The following is a 15246-nucleotide window of genomic DNA, read 5'->3' as shown; positions in this document are numbered from 1 at the left end:
TAAAAGTGAGATCCTCCCCACCCCTCCACGGTGAATCCGCTCAATCTGGGGTCCTCAGTTAAAGGGTGGACTAGAGAGAACCCACCCACCATGACAGAGGGATGTCAAAGGAGTTGGTCCATTCAGTTTGGTACTAAGAGGAGACCAAAAAAAAGCTCCCCTGGGGATTCACAGCCACAAGCCTGCCTTCACACGTGTTTCTGTTTGAATCCACACTACGAGATCTGGAAACCCCCACTAAGTGAAGTAAACAACAACAGCAAAAGTGAGCTTGGGCTGGCAATGCCACCAGAAGGCCTGGCAGGAGAAGCAAAAGCTAAACCGCCCAGGAGGGCCATTTCCTCCATCTCAGCTGGAGCAGGTTGGAGCAGAGTAAGCGCTGCTAAAGAGGAGCTCACAAACCCAAATTATAGAGCTCGCTCCCTACCCTGCCCCACCCCCTGCACATATACACTAAAGCCCCATTGCAGGAGACAGCAAACACAGCAAACAGTAAAACGAGACTCTCCAGGAAGACCAAATAATAGAACTTGCACAGAGAGAGAATGAAAAATGAGGATGCTTCAAATGATTAAAGACCAAAGAAGGAACTGAACAACAAGAATAGAACAAGACTCTACTGAAAGAGATCAGAAGGCTTTGAAAAAGAACCAAATGCAACTTTCAAAATTAAAGATGGGCTGAACTGCAGATGAGACATGACTAAAAGACACATAATACACCAGAAGGTAGACCTGAGACCAATTTCTTACAAGCAATGACAGAAGCTTCTAGAAGAAAATAATTGTCAACCTAAAAATGCTATACTCAGATAAACTGTTCTTTGGGATTGAAAGCAAAATAAAGATATTTTCAGGCCAAAAAATTACGAGTTTACTGCTAACAGACTCTTACTGAGAAAACTATAAAAGAAGGTACTTCAGTAAGAAAGAAATTTGAACTTAGTATAAAAGAGTGAGGTGACAGAAGTGGTCAGCAAAGAAACTGGCAAAAATCAGGCCAGCTAAGTAGGCACTGACCAGATACAGCAACAGCAACAGTGACTCCTAACACGTAAGACAGGAGGGTGGGGTTACCGCGTTAAAGCATTCTAGGCTCCTGTGGTTGTTCAAGAAAAGGGTTAGAAGCATCAATTAATTCTGCACTTTGATAAGCAATTATCCATATGAAAATGGTAATAACAGCAGAATTTCTAAACTGTCACCATTATAATCCTTCTTTGATCTGGGTTTCATAGCCCTACTGGTGTGTGACAGCGAGGACAGGACCTTTCCTCATTAATGAAGGGACCAGTGGAGTGAGGACCCTAACTGCCCTAACTACAGAAGTCAAAGAAAAGAAGGCAAGTTGCTTATTCCCAGACCCTGACATCCCCTATCCCCCCATCCTCCCAGGGAAGCCATCTGGGGATCTGCACCCCTGCAGCTCCCTCTTCCTGCTTATCCCCTACCCTGCCTCCCACACCCCTCACCTCATCACTTGCTCTGAAGAAGCTTCTGAAAGTCCGATTCAGGTTCTGTTCCAGTTCAACCTCCGCCACTCCCTAGAACAACCAAGAAAGCAAAATGAAGGACTCAGCAGAGATCTTGGAAACTGATCTGACCCAAAGCCAGAAGCTCCCAACCTCTGTCCCATCCAGCCCAAGTTTCATTAGAAGTGCATGAATTTGAATTTTCATATTGAAACACGTTTGTTTTGTTTTTTTTAAAAGGTTTGAATAAAACATGAGATGCTCACAGTGGTCCCGTCCACCCCACCCCACACCGGGGAGGTGGGTTTACGGCTGCTGCTTTCTTTTCTGTTTATCTAAATCCCTACAGTGGGAATGTATTACTTATAATAATCACTTTATTATTATAGGCTGGGGAGCCTATAATAGTAAGAGTATGGCAGTGTATGGTGGTCCATTCTGGCTGCTATAACACAATACCATAGATCGGGTGGGTTATAAACTCAGACATTTATCTCTCACAGTTCTGTAGGCTGGGCAGTCCAAGATCAAGGCATCAGCAGATTCAGTATCTAGCGACAGTTTGTTTCTTGGTTCATAGATGGTCATCTTCTCACTGTGTCCTCACATGGAGGAAAGCACACGGAGGAGAGCTCTCTGGAGTTTCTTCTAAAGGGCACTAATCCCATTCATGAGGGCTCCACCCTCAAGAACTAATCATCTCCTCGAGGGCCCACCTCCTAATACCATCACATCAGGGTTAGGATTTCAACACACGAATTTGGGGGGCTCACAAACACTCAGTCTAGAGCACAGTGCTGGCCTACTTTCTTCTCCTCCTTTCCAACTGCTCACCTGAACCAGCTAAACTGAGTTGCAGGATGTTTTCTGAAGGGGCGCCCTACTTTCTCAGCTCTGTGGTTTAACGTATTGTAACTTCCACCAAGAGCACCTACTTCCCTCAGCTTGGCCTTCAAGAAGCCTTCAACACCTGTGCCAAACACTGCCTTCTCCAAGAAGCCCTACCCTCCCCCATCACAGTGAAACAGTCTCAGCTCTTCCTGGATCTCACAGAGCCTTTCATGTCCTCTCCATGGTCCACCCTGAGAGCAGGCAAGCTCCTACTCATCTTCTTCCCCAGGGCATCTGTGACTGGTCCTGGATGGAGCAGAGGCTGAATGTATGTTTGTTCCTTTCCTCCGAGGAATGTTCCCGCAGAGAAGGGTCCTGTAAGCCAGGTCAGCAGTGTTCTGGTGGCCAGCGGCCCTCAGACCCTGCACACTTTAAGAGGTCCTGCTACCCTGCACTCATTTGTTCTGCATATGGCACGTCATGAGAGCTCTGGATCTACGAGACAGCAGCACTGCAGGCAAGGAAACATTTATCATCAGGCAGTGCTGGATCTGCAGTTCGAGCTTTTCTGAAGCAAGCAATGCTGGCATGTGAATTACAATCCCCTCACATGCGTAAGATTCCGTTATGACAGAGAATCAATCGTGGCCTTCAGTTACGTGATGAATGGCGAGGCGAGGAACAGCCATGGAAGGCAGTGCATTTTACGCGCTCGATAAACGCCCTGCACGTTGCCACGGGTCATCGTTCTTATTTATTGAGAGCAGTCCCTAGCTGCTGTTCATGAGCTTGTGATGTGTCTCAGTGTGTGGAGGAATCTCCACGAGTCCAGAGGTCTGGACTGGCTGCAGAGCTCAAATAGTACTTAAAAGAGCAAATGAATGTCAAAAGGGTCAATAAAAAATCAAAGACAGCCCAAAGGTAAATAAGTCTCTCTCCCCACGTGAAAGCATGTCAGATCAACAGGGATGAAGAGGACAAAGGTGAGGGCCAGAAAGGGGAGAAGATAAGAGCATTTGTACTCTGGTTGTGTGCCCTGCCGATACCATCGGACGCTTTGTAATTCATAGAAGGTGATACCCTATTTTTAAGTCCCACAGACCAATGACAAGCCTCCCACCAGTCCAGCTGGACAGGGTTCCTCCCTTTGTGCTCCTGCTCACAGGAATTAAAGGATGAACTTTGGAATCCAACAAACAAGGCTCCAAGCCCCACCACTACTACTTATTAACTGGGCAACTTAATCTTCCAGAGCCTCAGTTTCCTCATCTATAAAATGGGAGTTTTGTAAGGATGATAGGAGATAATGCCTGTTTCTGACCATGCCTGGTAGATACATAGGAGGGAGGCCAATAAATGGTGATTATTGTTATTATTATTATCTCCATCGTTAAAGTTATCTAGTTGCATGAGAACTGTCTATTTTGGGATCTGGTCCCCTTACAAGCCTGTGAATTTCTTAGGGACACACACTGTATCTTACGCATATTTTTATTCCCACTGTGATAGCACAGTAATAGCAGGTACCCAACACAGGCTAGAAGGTTGGGAAGAAGAGAGGGGAAAAAAGGAAAGAATGTGAGATAAAGACTTTGGTGGGGGGTGACTTCTAAACGATCACGTGGATTGTGGCTTTTATTTTCTTGCCCTCCATTGCAAGCTCACACTCATCAAAGAGGATGTGAAATAAAATGCATATTTTATGGCAGAACAAGAAAAATTTAAACATAAAAAAAACCTTCTCTGCCCTTTGGCCTCCTCTCTCCCCTCCACTGCGCACTGCGTACCTGCATTATGCATCGACCAAACCTCCCCCATCAGCAGAAATACCTGCTCAACCATAAAGAGCAATATTCTCCCAGCATCAACAAGACAACTCCTTAAAAGATAACATTCCTTCCTGATGTCGTAAGGGGCCACGATGAGCCATGACCCACTACTTGCCAGATTGCGTAAACTGTCAATAATACATCATTTAATACACAGCCCTCTGTCTCAAAACACGTAACTGCGTTTTGACCTCGAACAGGCAGAACAGCTCTCAGAACCTTCTGAGAGGCTGTCCCCGGGTTATAGCCCTCAATTCGGCTCGAACAAAATTTTCCATTTCTGTCTTAGATCGATGGATTCAGTTTTTTGTCGCAAAGGTAATTCTCCTCCAGCTTGAGGTGGAGGGGAGCAGTAAGCCTACAGAACTCTGCTCAATGTTACGTGGCAGCCTGGATGGGAGGGGAGTCTGGGGGAGAATAGATACACGTATATGTATGGCTGAGTAGCTTTGCTGTGCACCTGAAACTATCACAACATTGTTAATCGGCTACACGCCAATATAAAATAAAAAGTTAAAAAAAAAATGAACGAGTCTGCTCTACTGTTACCCCAAAGCTATCACCTGGGCAGGCAGCTCTAGGTTCTAAGGAAAAACTCCTAGAACAAAGCCTTTGGAATTCCATGAATCCTGGAGCTTTGTCTCAGAAGACTCTGGGGCTGTTTAAGGAGAAAGGCTTCCTAAGAGTCAACACGGAGCTCATGAAGGATATGAAGTATAAGAAACCAACCTTGGAGCTTCCCTGGTGGTGCAGTGGTTGAGAGTACGCCTGCCGATGCAGGGGACGCGGGTTCGTGCCCCGGTCCGGGAAGATCCCACGTGAGCCATGGCCGCTGAGCCTGCGCGTCCGGAGCCTGTGCTCCGCAACAGGAGAGGCCACAACAGTGAGAGGCTCGCGTACGGCAAAAAAATGGAGCAGGTGGTGCTGAAATTATCCAGCTGATTCTGTTTGTCTTTGCTGCCCAGAGCTGCCTCCTCTTCCCTTTCTTACTACACAAATGCAAAGGCCATGATCCCTTCTCTGAGAAGAAAAACACAGCTTTTGATCTGAGTTTCCACCAGACTCGGCAAATTCACAGGACAGGAGAGAGTAAACGTTGGCCAAGAGTTCAAAGAGCTCAAGGAGCTGGATCTTAACCTGCAGTTTGTCTAAGCCGCACCTTGAGGTGCTCAGCAAACTTGAGCAACAGTTGGAAGGGCTGGGGGCGGGCGTCTGGACCCCTGAGTGTTCCTGGACACGGCCTCCAGGCTGGAGAGCGGTGCGGAAGACGGGGTGGGGTGGGAGGAGGGACGGGAAGGAGGGGTTCCCAGGGCCCACCCCTGATCAAAGAGTTGCTCTATGTTATGTTTTATTCATTGGCTTGAATTCAGCTAACGTTTAAAGCTATCATCCACGTGAAAACCATCCAACTAGACCATCCTTTTTCTGATGAGGAAACTGAGGGCCATAGATAGGAAGGGACTTGGCCAGTCCGTTTCCTCACCAAGAAGGAGCAGACAGGCTGGCGGGACGGGCCCCCCCCCCACCCATGGTTTCTCCTTAAGACCCAGCTTGATGCCCATCCGGACCAGCCCCAGTTGCTGGATTCACCCAACCGCTTCCTGGGAGCCTTTTAGTGGCCAGATGACTAATTTGAATATCGAACATTTCCCTGCCAAGAGGCTTTGTTCTAAGAACAAAACCATCCTCCAACAGCTACCACAGACCAATAAAGGTACCAATTTTTTCACAAAGACTGTAACAACCTTTGAAATCCTTGCTCTACTAGGACTGCAATTAAGTAAGCATCTTTCCCCTGAGGTCCCTCCTTCCATCAAGACCTTGAGCTTATCCTGGTTTGCTCCTCCCCTCTCTGCTTCGATGCACAGAGCACACAAAGAAAGTCCAAACTCCCTCCAAAGTGTGGCTTAAGAGGAGGTGTGTGGGCTTTGAAGTCAAACAAGGCGAGGTCAACATCCTGACCCAGTCACGTACCTGATCTCAGGCGAGTGAGGGAGGCTCCCAGAGCCTCGGCCCGCTCAGCTGAAAAGATGGGAAAGAACGCCACATACTGTTGCGAACAGAACCACCTGGCCCAACAGGCACTCAAAAGCAGCAGTTGCAACCCAAGTGTCCATCAAGGGGAGAATGGATGAACTAAAAGCTCACACAACGGGATATTATTCAGCCTTAAAAAAAAAAAAAAAAGGAAATTGATACACGCCCCAACATGGATGGATCTGAGGACGTCCTGCTGACTGAAATAAGCTAGACACAAAAGAAAAAAATACTATATGATTCCACTTATATGAGGTACCTGCAGTAGTCAGATTCACAGAGACAGAAAGTAGGTGGGTGGGTGCCAGGGGCTGAGGGAGGGGAGGATGGGGCGTTAGTGTTTAATGAATAGAGTTTCAGCTCTGCAGGATGAAAAGAGTTCTAGAGATGGACGGGGTGATGGCTGTACAGCAGTGTGAATGTACTTAATGCCACTGAACTGTACACTTAAAACTGGTTAAGATGGTACGTTTTGTGTGATGTGTATTTTACCGTAACTTAAAAAATAATAAAGAAAAATAATTTTTAATGAGCTGAATTCTGTTGATACCTACCCTAAATGTAGTTTGATCAAAGGTAATACATAATGAAACCACTACTTCCCTTTTTCTATCTCCTATAACTAATACAGCCTAAAAGAAATGAAAAGCAGTAATTCTCAAAGTATATTGTCTGGAGACCTTTGGGGGGCCCTGAGGCCCTTTCAGGGAATCCATGACGAAAAACTTTTGTAACAATACTAACATGTTCTATATCCTCTTTATTCTCATAAGCGTACAGTGGAGTTTTCCAGAGGCTCCAATAACATGTGACATCCCAACAGACTGAACGCAGAAGCAGGTAGGAGAATCCATCTGTCTCTATTAAGCCAGACATAAAAGAGGTTCGAAAACTGTAAAACAATGCTATACTTCTCACTACATTTTTAAGGAAAATAAAGATTAAAAAAAAAATAAAAAGATGTTATTTATATCAACATGGGCACATTATCCTTTTTTAACGAATCGACAGTTTTAAATTTCAATATCTCGTATGGTAAATACCAGTAGATATAACCCACGTGAACTAAAGCTCTTTGAGGTCCCTAATAATTTGTAAGAGTGCAGAGGGGGCCTGGGATCAGAAAATCGCAGAATCACTGTTAAAAGGGAACCTGAGCGAGATAGTCAATGCCCTGCGCGATCCCCTCCAGCCACTCTTGAGTGGAGCCAGCTGCCCAGAGGTCTCTAATTCACCGAGAAGGACGGCTGCCCGCCCATCACTACGTGGGAGGTGGCTGGATCACCCCCCTCCTCGGGGCTATGGTCGTTGTTCTCGAGGTGTGGCTCCAGGACCTCACCAAAGAAATGTGAATCCTTTGGCCCCATCAAAAACCTACTGACTCTGAACTCTGGAGGGGGTGTCCAGGGATCTATGTCATAATTAGCCTTCCAGGTGATTCTGAAGCACACTGACATTTGAGGTTCATCGGACTACACGGTCACAGAAATTGACTGAGAATCACAGAAGACAGCTGTCAGAGCTGGGAGGTTATGCGCACGGGGGTCACCTGGGGGACCTGGTTAAAAACGCATATTCTCATTGGGCAGATCACAAAGGGGGCCGGTGAGTTCGCATTTCTAGCAAACTCCCAGGTGACACTGATGCTGCTGCCCGCCCCCTCCCCGACTCCGCACCTCACCTGAAAGCCCAGGGCCATCCAGTTCAGCAGCTCTTAGCCTTTACCGAACTGCTAAGTTCTGATGAAAGTTAGGGACTCTTCCTGGAAAACTGCGTGCGCCTATTAAACTCTGGGGGCAGTTTCCAGATGTTCCAGACCTTCTGAAGTTCACCTAAAGGATCACTGACTCTTTGGTTACCCTCTCTTTCTCATCTCATGACATTTATCCCTGAGTTAAGGGGTTTCATAAGCATCTTCAGTCACTCGTCCCCTCAGGCTGGCAGCCCCTTCTCTCTCAGATCCCCCCACCCAAATCCTACTCACCTCCCTGGGTCCAGTTCAAATGCTCCTTCCTTTGCTGAAAGGTAACTGTGTTTTCTTGTGGGCTCCCAGAGTAAGCTGGACCTCCATTACAGTCCTTTCTGCTGCCTTATTCCCTGGGTGTCTCTTACGTGCCTGTCTCCCCAAGAGTTGTTTAAGCCCTCAAAAGTTGTCACTCACCTCTAGATGTCCCCCGAAACTGGCACACAATAGATGGTGCAGAGCTACCTGCTGGATGAACCAGTTCTTCACAATTGACACTGGTCGAAACGTTGCTGACATTTCAACAGGTTTGTCAGGCTCCAGCCCTCCCCCCAATTGCGGGCCACCTGTGTTTTGCAGCAGTTAGGAGTCTTCTTACGAATGTCCAATTCAAAAAGATAAGAAAGAAAATGGAAAAAAGAGGTGGAAGAGAAAGAAACGGGCACACAACCCCACGCCCTCCCTCTCCCTCTGCTGCATGTGTGGTACCACAGCAGGGGGAGCCAGAGTGTCAAGGGCCCGTTGTAACCTATCCACAGGGCCTGGGGGCTGGGCCAGGGGAGGAGGCAGACAGGTGAGAGCAACTCTGACGCATGGGGCACTCGAGGTGATGGCACAGCTGGGCGGGGTCGCGTCCTCTGGGCACACAGAGGGCAGTGGGAGGGGGTTGGGTTTTGGGGGCTGGGGACCAAGCAGAGCCAGAGATTGAGAAAGGGTCAGCTAAGAGGTGACAGGGACCCAAACACCTGCTTCACAGTTTTATTTGGGGCTGTTTCCTTCCCAATCCCTAAAGGGTGAGGCAGCTGCCACTCAAGAACCTAGAACCAGCACTTCATTTCTCTCCCACCACCAGATGCTTCTCACCAGTCTGAGATGCACCTGAGTGATTCAAACACCTGGGAAAGGGTGACAGGCAGTGCATCGCACCTTGGTCTGGGATGCTGACTTCTAGTCCAGCCGAAAGAATGAGATGGGGGCCCCCTACGATAAGCGTTAAACCTACAACAACTCTTTACTAATTCCGACATCGACTACAAACTTGGGGCTGCTTTCCGGGCCTTGCCCAGGGACACGTCCTCCTTCCTGTCCCATGAGCCCGGGTCTCCTTCCAAATAAGTCAGTTTCTCACAGTCCCCACCCTTCACCCTCATGGTCCCCACCTGTTCCAAGCTGAACTGTGTCTCCCCCAAATTCCTATGAAGTCCTAACTCCTAGTACCTCAGAACGTGACTGTATTTGGAGGTAAGGTCTTTAAAGAGGTAATTAAAGTAAAATGAGGTAATCAGGGTGGGCCTGATCCAATGCGACTGGTGTCCTGATAAGAAGAGGAAATCTGGACAGGGACACACACATACAGAGGAAATGCCATGGTGAAGACACAGCAAGAAGAGGGCCATGTACAAAGCAAGGAGAACCGCTTTAGAAGAAACAAACTGTGTAGACACCTCGATCTCGGATTTCTGGCCCCTAGAACAGTGAGATAATACATTTTCCTGTTTAAGCCCCCCAGGCTGTGGCACTCGGTTATGGCAGCCCTAGCTGACTAATGTACCATCTAAATCATCTTTATCTCTCAAGATCAAGGTTACTTCAAACTAATTCAAGACACTGTGGTTCAATTCAAGCCAGAGGAAGCTCTTTAGCTGTCCACACTCTGGGCTGTGGCAGTGGGGCTCTGGCCTCGGTGGAGGGTGTGATACCCAAGCATCTTGTCATGACGTTGCCGGAGGCGCCTGGTGTCTTACTGAATGAGTCAGATTATTGCTTGAATCAAGAAGTTCCTCTTCCAAGCCACCATCTTACTAATTAAAATCATTCTTGGAGAAGAGTTACTCGCCAAATCAAAACTGGGATGGCTGTGACCCTCGCTGGCAATGGTACCTCCTATGAGCAGCAGACGAGCTAGGGCTGGATGAGGGGTGTGATGAGATGCTCTCGTGCTCTTTGTCAATTAATCTGATCTATTCTTCTCTCTTTGGAGTGTTAGGAAACATCTTTTATCCTCTTTGGAATTGCCCAGACATAGCTGGGCATCGGGGTCCAGGGCCCATGAACAGAGGAGCAGGTACCCTCCACAGATGAGGGCAGCTATGGGGGGTGCAGCCAGGCCAGATGCTGCTGTTTCAGTGAATCCAGTGAAAGGAGGCAGCCACACCCATCACACATCATCCAAACCCCAGTGGGCATCTTTGAAAGGCATCTTGAGCTGTGGCACATGGGTGACACCTAGAAACCTTGCACACCTCTCAAAGGATGCTTGGGGCCTGATGCAGGGCTTTTAGGCTCTGCCACTCTCTGTAATCACAGATGTCACTCCTTAGCAGAGATATCAAATCCCTGGCAGGAGGCCAGGAGCTGTCACCACCAAGAGGTGGGTTTCACCAGCCTCTCAGCCAGAGAATTGAGAGGAAGCGGCTCCAAAATAGAGTTCAGCCCCCAGTTCCCAATTTCAGAGAAGCAGGGGAGCCCCACGCGCCAGCCCCACCCCCCAATCCCCTTATCACCCCAAATACACACACAGAGAAATGCATCGTCAGCCGGGAAGGACCAGCCCCGCTCTGGCGCCAGCTTCACCTGAACCCATCGGTGAACTCACTTCTCATTAAAGCCACAGAAGATTCAAGGGGACAGAGATAAGTCCAATCAATGGGAAGAAGGAACGAGGAAGGCAAAAGAAGAACAAAACCTTGCTGGGATCATTGCTCACAGGGCCCCAGACTTACTGGTTCCTGGAAGTAGAGCTGGTAATCAAAGGCAGGATTGGCTTTGATTCTCTCCATTGGGGACACTTTGGGATTTGCTGGTATGAAGGGAGTATTCAAGCTGGCCACTGCCCTGTGGAAAGAAGAGGTGTCAAGACACAGACCCCATAAGAAGACAGTCTGTAAGGACCAGAAAGGACCTCATGTGTCAGAACCCAAGCTCAGAGTGGGAGAGTGCTACACACAAGATCTCACACCAGCAGTGCAGGGAGAACGGGACCTGAAACCATACTTCTTGACTCTCCAGCCCAGTGTGTGTGTTTTGTTTTGTTTTTTTTTGCCACTAAACTGCAGTATTTCTCACCTACTTGCCTTCAACAAAGACACACGCACGTTACGTGCAGTATATCCACCTTGATTACAATACGTGAACAGTACAATCTTTCTCTGGTTTGTAAAAACACAGTCATTTCTTCCTTCCTTCACTCACTGTTTCCTCTGTGTTGAGTGTAATTCCACGCCACATACTAGGGGAGAGAAAATATAAAACCAATACTCCAAGAGCTTATAGTCTAATAAGGAAGGCTAGTCAAATACACCCATGACTATATTATGAGATAGACTGCAAAATGAGGCATAGGAATTCCTACAAAATACCACAGGAATTCAAGGAGATAAAGGATTTCTAGGTTTGGGCATCATGGAAGACCTTATGGAAGAGATAGCATTTGAACTTGACTTTTACAGGTGGGGGAGAGGTGGGGAGGGGAACCAATACCTGCAAGGGAAACATCATGAGGTCGCCTGAGCCAGTTCTAGAATGAGGCAAAGCCTGGGGTTGAGTTTGATGGAGCGAGGAGTCTACAGGGCCAGAAGCCAAGTGGTTAATGGGGCATCTTGGGAAATGAAGCCAGAAAGGCTCGTGGGACCGGGAACATGAAGGGCCCTGAGTCTGGACTTGAAGCTGCAGAAAACCAAGAAAGCCATGAGGGCTTCTGGGAAGAGGTGAGAGTGGATGGAAGCTGCAGTCAGGAAGTGATGTATCAAGCAGCGATCCATCACGTGGATGCACAGAGGGGGAGAAGCCAGCAGACGACTAGTCATCCTGAGGGGAAGAGGATGGCAGCAAAAGGAATAGAAGAGAGGGTGAATTGGAGAGACCACACAAAGGCAGAACTGATAGAAGTTAGCCAGGACTACATTGAGCCTGGCTGGTCGGCAAAGAATTCCGTATCCCATGCTTACCCTGTGGAAACTTGTTCCCAGAAAAGAAACAGATATATAAAATAGGAGCAATGGGATAATTAGGGCAAATAAAACAATCAGTGGAAGGACTGGTGAGGCTTAACCAGCACCAACCAATAGAAATATAATGCAAAATAAATATATATATATATATATATAAAATGCAAGCCATATATATAATTAAAATTTTTCCAGTAGCCAAATTAAAACCAGTAAAAAGGAACATTTGAGATTAATTTTAAATATTATTTAATATTAATTAACTTAATATTAATTTTAAATTTAATGTTAATTTAATATTTAATCCAATATATCTAAAGTATTAATAATTTCAACATGTAATCAATATTAAGAATTCCTAATAAGATATTTTACATTCTTTCTTTCATACTAAGTCTTTGGAATCTGGAAGGTATTTTCTACTTACAGTAATCTCAATTCAAACTGGCCACATTTCAAAAGTTCAACAGCCACAATTAGACAGTGCAGGTTAGGGTATAAAATAAGTTATACTGATGTCTGTAAGTTCCTAATGCTACCACAGGGAACCTATTTCAAGCATTACTTAAATCACAAGTCAAGAAATTCTAGCTTTTACTAAATATTCTGAACAGAATGGGGTTTTCTTTTTAATCGCTTTGACATATCATTTATCCCATATATAAAAAAATCATCACTAAACGAGATGATAATATATAAATGCTGCTGCCAACTGCATTAAGATGAAGAAAAAGCTGAACCACAGCCTCCTTCTGGCAGCAGCGTCTCCAGGTGATTGTTAAAGAAAGGATATAAAACAAACAAGAGAATAGACCCTGATTTTAAATAGGTTCCCAAAGCTTATTTCAGTAGAAAGGCAAAACCAAGGATTCAAAGAAATATTCCACATTAAATGTGGGCTTTTTTTTTTCTTTCATTCATTGTCTGGCTAGAAAGGCAGAGATTTGTGCTGTTAGCAATATCCTTAAATAAAACATGCTCCCAGACCCAGAGATGCGGGGGGACAGCCCTGCGAGAGGGTCTCAGCTCCCTCCCGCCCTCCCAGAAAGGAGGTAACAGGGCTGCTTTGATGAGAGCAGACGGAGAATGAGCAACTACTCCAGAATCAACAGCAGGCAGGGTGGAAACAGCATAGGAGAAGAGGAACGGGAAACCAGAGCACGCCCGCATCTCGGATCTGATGTTACTCTGCACAAAACCTCATTTGGCTCACGTTAAATCTTTTAAAATTCTCACAGGAGAACTAGATTAAGTTTAATAAAACAACAACAAGTGGAGACCATATGTTGTTGCTCTATTTCTTTTTGTTCCCTTCAAGGAGCATCTAACGCAGCCTGCAGGGTAACTTTTTGGTGAACTTGATTCTTAAGAGCTTTCTTATCTCACTTTTGAATGACAGAGAGGACAGAGAGAGAAGCTAAAGAGATCAAAACAGCGTGCAAAAACTTTAAAAATACTTTAGGAAATGTGTGATTCTTTCTGGTCTTTGAGATCATCCAACCATTTGAGCTGGGCTTGAGCTGAACAAAGTTTCTCCAGCGTTTCCATTCCTATAAACTCAGCAAAATAAAAAGTAACTGGATTAGTTAGGGAAACACAGATGGCTGCTAAGGATGTTGTTTTAATTAATTTGCTAAGATCCGAGGCTGAAATGGGAGGTCAGACAGGCTTTAACTGCAGTTACCAGCTCAAATGGGGTGTGGCCACAAGGACCACCTGACTCTCCAGGTTCAAAACCCATCACCTGAAAGCTCCCACTTGTGCCCTGAAATGTCATTCTGAGAATGATTATGAGTGATGTGATGGCGATCATGACATATCATTCCAACCTGACATCTGTTTTACTGTATTTTGCAGGTTGAAGAGTCGGGTAGGAGTGACCATTACCACTTTGTGGTTGAAGATACCAGGGCCTAACGGGTGAAGTGATTTGTCACGTAGCCAGTTCAGGGTAAAAGTGAAAGCCACATTTTCTGACTCTGACCAGGGCTAAAGTGTCTCCTGGCACTCAGTTCTATGACTCTGACATCCCCTGCTGCCTCACTTCCTCCCCTCAAAGCCCACCCTCATTCTCCTGCATTCCCACTGGCTACACAGGCCCTGAATTATTCGTTGCATTACTGGTGATTGGGACAGGCCTTGTGCCCAAGACGTTAGCTCATTAACCCCTCCCTACTTATACACCAATGAGCTAAGGAGCTACGGTGTCACCTTCCCAGGTAATAACCTATTGTTTTCAAGAAGTTTTCTGGAATTCAAGACCTGAGGAAGGAGTCTAGGGAATTCAAGTCCAGTCTGACCCAAATTCTTGATGCCCGAGGCCTAATTACCTCACTCTCTTGGGGTAGAAAAGAGCCATATTCCACACCAGCATGCCACCCCAGTCGTGGCCAATGAACACAGCTTGAGCGATGCCCTAGGAGGACAAAGAAGGGGGCTGAGTGTGAGTAGCTTTCCGGGACAGGAGAGGGGATGCTGAGAGCCGGAGGCCTGGGGGCTCCCCTTAGGCCTAACCGCAGCAGCTACGCCCAACACCCGCCCTCTTGAAGCCTCTGGTCCCATGTACAGGCCCCGCCGACCCTGCACACAAATGGCTGGCCTCTTAAATCTTCTCAGAAGACTGAGGCCATTGGCCATGAATTCCCTCTCTACCTTCCCACAAATCAAACTTTGTTTCACCTCCTTTCCTCCCTTCTGTCTTCACGTTAGAATGACACCGCCCCTGCCCTCCGTGCTCATCTTTCACTGAGTGGTTATTATTCTGTTCCCCATTCTTTCGGATCTTTTCTACACGCCTCAGAAGCATCCTTTACCTCCCAGTTTCTCCCTGCGCCTTCCTCTCCTCTGCTGCTGTAACCACGAGCGACCACAGCTCCCTTCGTGCAGGATCTTCTGTGTCACAGGCCCTTTATCTGGAATCCTCCCAGTAACCTTCGAACTCACATTTTACCAATGAAAAGATGGCTCACAGGGGGCGGGTGACTTGGCCAGGCTGCACGGATGGTAAATGGGGGAACCGCCATTCAGACCCAGGTCTCCTAACCTAAACTAGGGCTCCCTCCTCTATGCCACCCGCTGGGCGCTTTAGGGCCTCCGATCCGCCCCGGCCCCACCACCAGCTGGAAAGGAGCTGGAAAGGCAGTTCCTTGCCTCAGCTCTCTGCCACAC

General features: G+C 47.0%; 1 protein-coding gene across 9 annotated transcripts in view; it reads right to left on the bottom strand.

Annotated features, from left to right (window-relative positions):
* Positions 1–15246, bottom strand: part of EPHX2 (epoxide hydrolase 2) — a 66414-nt gene that overhangs the window by 17457 nt on the left and 33711 nt on the right. For 4 of the 9 annotated variants that reach the window (XR_009564405.1, XM_060301287.2, XM_070045815.1 and 1 more), the window contains exons 11-13: positions 14409–14494; positions 10855–10966; positions 1472–1543 (exon numbers count right to left, since the gene is read on the bottom strand). Coding sequence is in view for 5 of the 9 variants with exons in the window: in XM_060301287.2 (XP_060157270.1) it covers positions 1472–1543; positions 10855–10966; positions 14409–14494 (270 nt within the window). In the remaining 4 variants the exon portion in view is untranslated. Of the gene's footprint in view, positions 1–1471; positions 1544–10854; positions 14495–14891; positions 15071–15246 lie in introns of those variants that run through there. The other 5 variants (XR_009564407.1, XR_009564406.1, XM_060301289.1 and 2 more) reach the window with 4 other exon arrangements.

This window comes from Globicephala melas, chromosome 6 (genome assembly GCF_963455315.2).
Source record: "Globicephala melas chromosome 6, mGloMel1.2, whole genome shotgun sequence".
Classification (NCBI taxonomy): Eukaryota; Metazoa; Chordata; class Mammalia; order Artiodactyla; family Delphinidae; genus Globicephala; species Globicephala melas.
The sequence above is the reverse complement of the archived record's forward strand: the minus strand, read 5'-3'. Positions and strand labels throughout refer to the sequence as shown.